The sequence below is a fragment of the Cornus florida genome, unplaced genomic scaffold (genome assembly GCF_030987335.1).
Source record: "Cornus florida cultivar Cherokee Brave unplaced genomic scaffold, ASM3098733v1 CherokeeBrave_3.0.0_Hap2_Chr03, whole genome shotgun sequence".
Lineage (NCBI taxonomy): Eukaryota > Viridiplantae > Streptophyta > Magnoliopsida > Cornales > Cornaceae > Cornus > Cornus florida.
The window spans coordinates 84,953,122-84,963,798 of NW_026775573.1; the positions used below are offsets into that span (position 1 = coordinate 84,953,122).

At 41.9% G+C, this 10,677-nt stretch overlaps 1 protein-coding gene across 1 annotated transcript; it reads left to right on the plus strand.

The window, feature by feature from the left end:
- Positions 1 to 903: 903 nt before the first annotated feature.
- On the plus strand, positions 904 to 1,617 carry LOC132301774 (uncharacterized). Its single transcript, XM_059798999.1, has one exon. It carries the CDS (start codon positions 904 to 906, stop codon positions 1,615 to 1,617), a length of 714 nt encoding a protein of 237 aa, XP_059654982.1.
- Positions 1,618 to 10,677: the final 9,060 nt, after the last annotated feature.

Sequence of the window (10,677 nt, forward strand, 5' to 3'; positions counted from 1 at the left end):
CCCGAATTGTTCAATAATTGGAGGTTTTGGATTAATGGATTTGAACAATTATATTTTAAGGATTTTCAATTAGAATTCTTTTCAGCCATTTATTATTTATTTCTTAATAATCCATTTTGTATTATGTGTTCGTTAAATATTAATTGTTTGATATTCCCTCGGGTTTGGGCGTGGGCCTGATCAACCCGTGTCTCGGATCCGAGGGGTATCACAATTGGTATCAGAGCACTTCAGGTTCAAGTGTCTCTAGGATGTATCTGCGTATCGGATTCCTGTTTGGATCGTAGTAGAATAGGACTTGCATGTGGGCCTGACCCACTCTCTTATTTTTCAGGTGCTCGTCAGTTCCAGGGTTAGAGCTTGATCATGCAGAGCAGATACGGACTTCCATTCTTTCGACTACGTAGGACTACTATCTTATTAGCTTTGGATTTTGATTACAGTTATTTTATTTTACAGTTGGGAATTTTATTAGGGGTCCACTAGATGGATTCCCGAGTTGTTAAATAATTGGAGGTTTTGGATTAATGGATTTGAACAATTATATTTTGAGGATTTTCAATTAGAATTCTTTTCAGCCATTTATTATTTATTTCTTAATAATCCATTTTGTATTATGTGTTCGTTAAATATTAATTGTTTGATATTCCCTCGGGTTTGGGCGTGGGCCTGATCAACCCGTGTCTCGGATTCGAGGGTATCACATGCCACCCTCGTCACAGTGGAAAATAAGCCTCGGAAAAAGCTTCAAGTTTAAAAAGTCAAAGAAGCCAGCATGCCTCAGCACCGGTCACTCAGGTACCTGAGAAGAGGCAAAGGACAGAGGAAAGGTTCACACCTCTTCGTACCACCTTAGCTCGGCTATTCCAAGAAAACAAGGTGAGATTCGCAACCCCTCAGCCAATGAGGCAACCCTTGGAGCAAGGGGATAAAAGCAAGCACTGCGCCTACCATAGGGATTATGGGGATACAACCAATGATTGTAGATCCCTTAGGCGGCAAGTAGAAAACATGATAATCAAAGGTGAGTTGGTAGACTACCTCACACCAAAAGAGTACATGAAGCCTCAGGAGGTCAATCCTCGGAAAGTAGAGGGAAATCAAGTGAAAGTTATCCATACAATACATGGGAGGTCAGAAGACGACCAAGTGTCTGAAGAGGTGTACCAATCCAGACTGAGGACAGCTCACAAGCTAAGGAAGTTATCCTCAGTAAACACTATCACTTCAGGCAGTATCAGTATTGGGTTTGGCAATGGAGATTTATCCAGAGTTCAGCTTCCCCACGAGGATCCGCTAGTCATCAGTCTTCTGGTGGCAAATTGCATGATCAAAAGAGTATTGGTTAACCCAAGTAGCAATGCCAATATTATCACAAAGGAGGTCTTTGAGCAATTGGAGATCCTGTCATCATCAATTCGACCCACCTCTAGTCCTTTGATGGGGTTCGATGGCACAAAGGTGGACCCCATTGGGGTAATTGATCTATCCGTCACTACATCAAAAAGGACATTGAAGGAGAACTTTGTTCTAACAGACATCCACCCTTCTTACAATCTCATTATGGGAAGAGGTTGGATCCACCGAATGAACGAGGTTCTGTCCACCCTTTATTAGGTGATGCGATGCTTGTCTCCGGACGGTAAGGAGGTTATTTATCTTTGGGGATATCAGGTTACTGCCAAAGAATGCTACATGCTAACACTGAATGAAGCAAAGAAGATAATTAAGCAATCCTAGCCAGATGTGATCCCCGGAGGTACTTCCAAATAGCAATTATAGAACCATTTGCCCAAGTATTTGAAAGCAGAGGAGGAAGCCAAAGCTACAAAGCCTACCGAGGAATCTCTCGAAACCGTCGAAGTTGTCCTCGGCAATCCTTAAAAAATCACTTATATGGGCTCTTCCCCTACAACCGAAGAGAAAAAAGCGTTAGTTTATGTCATTTGACGGAACGCATATGCGTTTGCCTGGGATCATTCAGACATGGTAGGAATCAGCCCTTCAATCTCATGCTATAACCTAAAGGTGGATCCGGTGTTCAAACCAGTTAAGCAAAGACACAGAAGGTTCGCTCCTCAGTGCAATCAAATCATTGCTGAAGAAGTAAGTAAATTGCTTCAAGCAGGCTTCATTCGAGAATTGCACTATCCACAATGGCTCTCGAATATGGTGGTAGTTCAGAAGAAGAATGGAAAATGGAAAGTGTGTATAGATTTTACCAATCTCAACAATGTTTGCCCTAAGGATATCTTTCCACTACCCAAGATAGATCAGATGGTCGACGCTACCACTGGCTATGAGAGACTCACATTCCTCGATGCGCATTCCGGGTACAACTAGATCCCCATGAATCCAGAGGATGAAGAGAAACCTGCATTCATAACAGAGAAAGGCACCTACTGTTACAAAGTCATGTCCTTCGGACTCAAGAATGTTGGGGCAACTTACGAACGTCTCGTTAACAAGATCTTCGATGAGATGCTGGGAAGGACGGTAGAAGCCTGCATCGATGACAGGGTGGTTAAAAGTGTGAAGAAGGAAGACCATCCCAAGCACCTCCAAGAAGTTTTTGACACTTTGAGAAGATATAACATGAAGCTGAATCCTTCCAAGTGTTCTTTCGCAGTCTCTTCAGGGCAGTTTCTCGGCCATATTGTCAACAAGAGAGGGATAAAGGTAAGCCTGGCTTAGGCTCAGGCCCTCATGTAGAATCAGGAACCAAAAACTTGCAAGGAAGTACAGGTGCTGACTGGCCGAATCGCAACTCTCAGTCCTTTCATATCTCGGTTATCAAACAAGTGCAAACCATTCTTTGATGCAATAAGATCCAAGAACAAGGATATATGGGGACCTTAGCAGCAAATGGCTCTCAAACAATTAAAGTGCTACATGGCTGAACCTCCAATTCTCTCCGCTCCAAAGCCTGGTGAAACTCTCATCATATACTTAACAATCTCCGGCATAGCCACAAGTGCCATACCGATCAGAAAAGAAAGAAAGAATCAGTACCCAGTCTTCTACATAAGTAAGATGATGACAGATGGTGAGACGCTGTATAACAAAGTAGAAAAGATCATACTAGCGTTGGTGTATGCAAAGAGGAAGCTTTGGCACTATTTTGAGTCTCATAGCATCGTAGTCTTAACCAACTATCCCATGCGAGTTATTCTTTCTAAGCCAAACTTATCCGGAAGAATAACTAAGTGGGCAATCAAACTTAGTTCCTTCGATATATCTTATGAGCCAAAGGTGTTACACAAAGGCCAAGCATTGGCCGACTTCCTCCATGAGTATGAAGATAAGCCCGAAGAGCCAGACCCTCCCGAACCACAATGAGAGCTTCGGGAAGATGGTTCCTCAAACCTAACTAGTGCTGGGGCCGGAATCATTATCATTACCCCTGAAGGCACCAAGCTGTAGCACTCAGTTCGTCTAACTTTTCTTGCCACTAACAACGAAGTCGAGTATGCCGGGCCCTGGTTGGCAAACCAGCTCCAAGTAAGGTGTCTAAAGGTGTTTAGTGACTCTTAACTTATTGTGAATCAGGTGAAAGGAAAATATCAGCCCAAAGAAGAAAGAATGAAAGCATACAAGGAGGCTGTAGAGAGTGCTACACGTGGATTCGATCAAATCGAATTCCACCATGTACCTCGTGAGGAGAACTCCGAAGCAGATCAACTGACCACAGCGGCATCTTCCTCAGACGAAGATTTGGTCCAGATAGTGCCAATAGACATCCTGGACGAACCTAGTATAAGTCCTTAGCAGGAGATAATGGTGATCCGAACATTCCACGAGAACCATGCTAGATGGTTCCGCTGGAAGCTTACCTCAAGCATGGAACTCTTCCGAACCAGAAAACCGAGGTAAGGAAACTCAGGTTCATCGTAGCCAAATATTCTATTATTAATAATCAATTGTACAGGAAGTCATTCTCAGGTCCTTACCTGAAGTGCTTAAGGCCCTCATAATACTAAAGCAAATTCATGATGGGGATTGTGGCAACCACTCCGGCTGCAGGTCCCTGGCACATAAGGTCTTAACTCAAGGTTACTTCTGGCCATACCTGGCTCAGAATGCTGAGGAATATACCAGGAGATGCGACAAATGCCAGCGACATGGCCTAATGAAACATCAGCCTGCTAAGGACTTACACACAATGGCGAATCCATGGCCATTCACACAATGGGGAATTAATATGGTCGGACCTTTGCCCAAAGCTGTGAAGCAAAGGGAATACGTATTGCTAGCCATGGATTACTTCACAAAGTGGGTAGAGGCAGAAGCTTATTCAAGCGTGACCCATGAGCAAGTAAAGAGTTTTCTATGGAACAATATAATCTACCGATTCGGAGTGCCAAAGGTTATCATAATGGACAACGGTAAGAATTTGGACAATAGAAGCACAAGAAAGTTCTTCGCCGAGCATGGGATCAGACAGAAGTTGGCCGCGGTTAGTCATCCACAAGGAAATGGGCAGGCCAAAATAACTAACCGAACCATCTTCAGCTGTCTGAAGAAAAAGTTGGAGCTGTTCAAGTCGAAGTGGTACGAAAATCTGCCTAAGGTACATTGGGCATATCGAACCACCCCACAGCGCCCAACAAGGGAAAGCCCCTTTGCAATGGCCTATGGGTCCGAGGCTGTCATCCCCACCGAGTCAGCGATACCTACTCTTCGGACACATTTGTTGCTCGAGGGGAACAATGATCAGCAGCTTGAGCATAGCCTCGACCTCTTGGAGGAGAAGAGGGATGCTGCAGCAATTAGGCTTGCTTCATATTAGCAATAACTGCGTAACAGTTATAACAAGTGCGTCAGGTTTAAAAACTTTATGGTAGGCGACTGGGTGCTGAAGCAGGAAACAGCCCACATAAAGAAGTTACAACCCAATTGGACTAGACCTTCTGAGTCATAAAGGTGGTAGGGAAAGGAGCTTACCGATTAGCCAAAGCTAATAGGCGTCCAATTGCACGTCCATGGAATGCAATACACATCAAAAGGTACTATCATTAGACAATATAGTCCATTTGCTTTTCTTTTACAAAGAGACAATATGTTTGTCTTTCTACAAATATGGCTACTTATAGGCCCACATAATAAACGATTCTTATTAAACTATACCTCTTTGCACCTTTTTTCTAAAACTTGTTGATGTGAGATATTACTTGTTGTTACTTTCTTTTCCGTCAGAGGGGGCAACACGTATACCCTACTGTTGATATTACGACAAAACAAAGATATTATGACAACAAAAGAAAGATGTTACAGTAAACGAAGCTATATTTTTTCGCTTTTTAGTTATATTTTTGTCCCAAATCAATAATCTATTATTCCGCAAGTCCTTTTACATAGGGGCGGACTTTAGCATGAACGTATATTGCAATGAGTGCCTATTGGAAATTAAGGCATGTATTTAGGCCATATATCCAAAAGACATTCTTTGCAATATTTTCTCTCATTTTTGGACACAAAGCACAAAGGTATGTAGCTCAAGGCATATGTTTTGTTATGGTCCCACATCGCTTAGACATAACTTTAAGCTTCCCTTTATATAAGGAACAGTGAAATTATTTGAGTGTATTGCAAAGAGGGCCCGCTGGCAATTAATAGTGCCAGCGGGCATTCTTTGCAATAATTTTCTCTTTTTAACAAAAGCCTAGATTATCTGGCCCAAAATACAAATTCTACTTTTCTCCCACATCGAATAGAAATAAGGAGTGGGGATAGTTAATATAAGTGGCAGTTATAAAAAGCAAACACCAAGGAAGGGGTGACCGTGAAATAAAGGATCCCAACCAAATGTTTGGGAATCTGGCTAGGTCAATGTCACTCTTTTCCTTGGCCTTTTCTCATTTTTGAATCCTCGGACCCGCGAGTCTGAGGACATTAACAACATTCTTCTAAAGCGAGAAGCTGAGGATACTACATGCTTCCGACCACAAGTGTCCGGCACAATATAGTTCATTTTAGGCTCATAGCCGATGATCTACCTGCTTAGGACGCCAAGTGTCTGGCAGAATACAATTCCTCTCAGGCTCATAGCCGAGGATCTACCTGCTTCGGACCCCAAGTGCCCGACACAATATAGTTCCTCTCAAGCTCATAACCGAGGATCTACCTGCTTCGAATTGTAAGAGTCTGGCACAATACAATTCCTTTCAGGCTCATAGCCAAGGATCTACCTGCTTCTGACCCTAAGTGTCCAACACAATACAGTTCCTCTCAGGGTCATAGCCGAGGATCTACCTGTTTCGGACCCCAAGTATCCGGCATAATACAGTTCCTTTTAGGCTCATAGCCGAGGATCTACCTACTCCGAATCCCAGGTGTCCGGCACAATACAATTCCTCTTAGGCTCATAGCTGGGAACCACATGCCTCGGACCGCAAGAGTCCGGCACAATACAATTCCTCTCAGGCTCAGAGCCGAGGAACAATATACTAGACCACAAGAGTCCAGCATAATACAATTCCTTCTAGGCTCATAACCGAGGAATTTACCACTTCGAATGCTTTGAGTCCGAAGTTACATCAATAGATCTGAACCCGAGTGGGGGCAAATACTCTTTATGGCTGTCACACCTGCAGGCCCTCATATTTGGCCCAACAGTGTACGACCTATGAGAAGTTTTGTCCCACATTGAAAATAAATTAAAAACATGAATGCAATATATAGTGCAATCCCACACTTATCGATTGCCAAGAAAGGTGCCCCTTGATAATTAGGTCTTCAAGCGTAATCGCTCAATCAGAGACCAACATATCAAGGGACCCTCTTTCTTAAGCCTATTCTTTTCAAAATCTTCGGATCATGATGATATGAATGCAGCACTAAAAAGTTGGTAATTCGAAGCCATCAACGCATTCCTCTAAGACAAGGAACTTCACACTTTAGACACGAGGAATCTGAATACAAGTAAATAGGATAAAACCCAGATGAATTAGCAAAAACCTAAATAGAGGTTACTATATTCTTTGACATTTTATTCTCAGAATCAATGAGTTTGATTAAAACAATTACTAAGTCCAGTAATTTGTCCCATATCGAAATAGTACATGAAAAAACGAGTATTGATATACCTACTCCACATGAGTTAAGGGCAAGAAGGGTTCCCCCTGATGGTTAGATCACTAAATGGTAGAACACTCCTCAGTTAGTGACCGAACTGTCATGGGAACTCCCTTATTATCATCTTCTCCGTTTTTGCTTCGGACCATAAGAAGTCCAAAGTTTCCAGAGAAAATGAATCTTTTTCAAAGGCATGAAAAATTACTCAGCAAGTATGTGCAACTCAAAAACATTCATAGATATGCAAGTTTTCAAAACTAAATATAAAAATTATAACAATTACTGTCTACAAGCAAAATATATGTTGTTCCAGAGCAAATATTATACAAGTTCACTTTCTCTTGGGGTCAAAAGGAACAGAATCAAAAGCATCCACCACGTTCGGACTTAAGGCTGGAGGAGTTAATGGGTTTGAAAATGGATGAGCTGACAAACTTGGAGCTGGATGGTCCTCTTGGTGAGACTTCACCATCTTAGCAAATAACACCTCAGCTTCTTGGGCCCGTGGACCCTCAGTGTAAGGGAAGGACACTTCCATGTCAGCATCAAAAGTCTCTGGGTCCTTCAACTTATCGCCTGAGCACTGGTTGAAGCCAAACCTGAAGGCCTTTGTGCTGGATAAGCGTACCAAGGTGGAGTAGCGTCCTTGCATTTGTTTCCCAGCAGTGATGCAGGTGCCAATTGCATCCTTCAAACGCTGGTTCTCAGCCTCCAATGCCTCCACCTTGGCTTCAGATGCTACCAAGCGATTTTTGTAAACATCCCTCGTCTTAGAGGCTATCTTTACATTCAAAGCTACATTAGAAGCCTTCTTCTCAACATTGGCAAGGTCCCTTTCCAATTTCTTGATAGAAAGAGACTGAGCCTTAGCAGTGGCGCACAGGGCCATAGTGTGGTATAGGCTCTACACAATCAACAATAACAATAATAGGGTAAATAGAGTGAAAAGAAAGCTAAAAAGCTAACAATGAAGAGAAAAGAATAAACCTCCACAGCACGAACTGGAGTAGAAGGAAGAAGCTGGTCTAACCTCATGTTGCCCATACTTTCTTCATCTTTGGGCAGCTATACTCCCCGTGCAACTGCCAGTGCTACAGAAGGGTCTGTAATAACTGAATCCCCGGAGTGAAGGATTGATTTATCCGCCCTAGAAAAGGTAGGCCTCTAAGGCTCACCTTTCTCAACCAGGACAAAAGCCCTCACCTCTTCCTCAGGGTCAGTTTCTCCAATTTTCTTACCTTTGCTTTTTGATGGAGTAACTCCCTCGACTTTTGCTGTTGAAGAAGGGTTCAATTTCGCCTTCTTTTACAAAGAAGCTTCCTCAACCTCTTTCTCCTGCTCAGTAGAACGTACAATGGCAAGAGGCTCCTTTTCTGCGGCTCTCTTTTTAAGGGCTTCAGCCCTTTTCTTCTCTTCCTCAGTCAACGGAAAGCTGTCAAATGAAGGGAGTGCCAAATCCATCAGGTCAACTGCTACAGCGCTGGAGGCGATTTCCTTGAGATTGGTTGAATAAAGTAACTCCTTAACTTTAGGGGGGTTGTTTTAAACTTGTTTTTCGAGAAAAGCAAGCCTCTTCTTAGCTGCAGAGGAGGGGAAGGTAACTGAAAAAACACCAAGAAATTCATAAGTATGACGAAAGAGTAAGACTTGACATGGGAAGCAACCAGAGCACTTGTCATGAAGGGAGGGAAAACATTCTATACCTAACTTCCCAAATTTGCGCGAGATTGGGAGTTTGCTCGATTAAGACACAGCCTAGTTCCCTTTAACAATTATCATCCTCTTTTTCCATTTCTTCTCGGAATTAGGAAGGTCCGTATATATCCTCTGTTGAAGAGAGGAAGTAAAATAAAAATGGCCAGGCTCGGTCCCATGCCTGGAAATGGTGCAGGTAATCAATAGGTCAGCAAAAGTCAAGCCAAGACTCTCTAGCTTTCGGCGGATCAAAAGTGCCAAGACTATCTAAAGAAAGTTAGGGTTTACTTGAAGGGGGGCAAGACCTAACTTGTTAAAGACTAAGTGATAGAATGGGTGAAGAGGAAATCGAAGAGCATTAAGGTGCCCAACCGATAAGAGCAATTCGTTCTCTCCGACGCCCTCGTCGGAACTAAAATCAGCCTTCTTGAGGTATTCAACAATTTCCACCCCTTCAGGAATCTCAAATTCCTCCATTACGGAGTCAATGGTGAACTTGATACGCCGAATAGACGGAATCATCTTTCTTTCTTCTTTTGTGAAAACACCATCTGACCCGGAAGTAGATACTTCCGCTTGGGGTGAAGAATCATCCATCTGAATGATTGAATCATTTGCAGATTCGAGGGGTTTAGAAACCCTAGGAGGAGGAATTCTAAGAAGAATGGGCGACGACGAGGGTGTGGATTCAGAATCCATAATTTTTATATGACCGTGGGTGGGTGAAGAGCTCATGATGCGAAGGAAATTAGAGAAGCGGATAAGGGACTAACCTGGAATCGCGTTGAAGTAATGAGCACAATGAACGCAGTGAAGCCAAAAGCAAGTTGCAAAGAAACCCTTTGGTTAGAATGTCAATGGTCGCTCCTCGAAACCGCCTTTTACAAAATTGGCAACCGTACAACTTCAATTTCCTTCTAATTAAGAGCCATAGTCTAATTAAAAAGGGAATTGGGGGCAAAGTATGGAGGGAAAAATCCCGCTCCAATAAAAGCCAGCCACATAGCCACAACAAAGGCTTCATTCTTAATCTTTTGGTGGGTTACAAGAGCCCAACCCTGTTCAAGCCTAGATAAAATCACCAACGGCCCAAGATCGCCAATATTGAACTTCCAGCCCGTCAATAAAGTCAGTTGGACCAAGTTGTATTCGGCCCAGACTCATTTAAAGACAGAATTAGTCCTACCAAATAAAGGATCCTTCATATAAGGAAGTTCAACAAAAGGAGAAATCTAGCATGGAAAGAAGTGTGGAAGGAAACAACATTATAGGAAAGAACATTATATATGAAATGAATTAGAGGGCAAGCAATGCGAGTCCTACTATAATTCTACCATCTTTTTGTATATAAATGGAGACCTAGACCTCCAATAAAGATCATCGAGCAATATACGTTTTTCTCTGAATAATTATTGCTATTTGTTATTTTCTTTGGGTGAGTTGTATTTTTTTCTTTTAACTATTTTTAGTTGATTGAAATTTTGCACCTACATCTGGTTTTTCATGGAAAGTTTAATTGAAGTAACATTATGAAATTGAGTTTTAATTGAAGTAAAATTGTGAAATTGAGTTTTAGTTATTTTGCAAAAAGAGATGAATATAATTTTGTGATAAAAAAGAGGGAGGTATTGATAAAAAATGGAAGTCGAAAGATAACGATGCTTGTATGTATATGTATGTATGTGTGTATATATATAAATACATACGTAAAGACATTGATAAAAAATGGAAGTCGAAAGATAACGATGCTTGTATGTATATGTATGTATGTGTGTATATATATAAATACATACGTAAAGACGAATAAAAAAAATAAAAAATAAAAAAATGAAGAAGAAGAATAAAGTAACTGAAAAAATAATGAAAGGAACTAAAAAGAACACGTGTGGAAAGATTTAGCTATATATG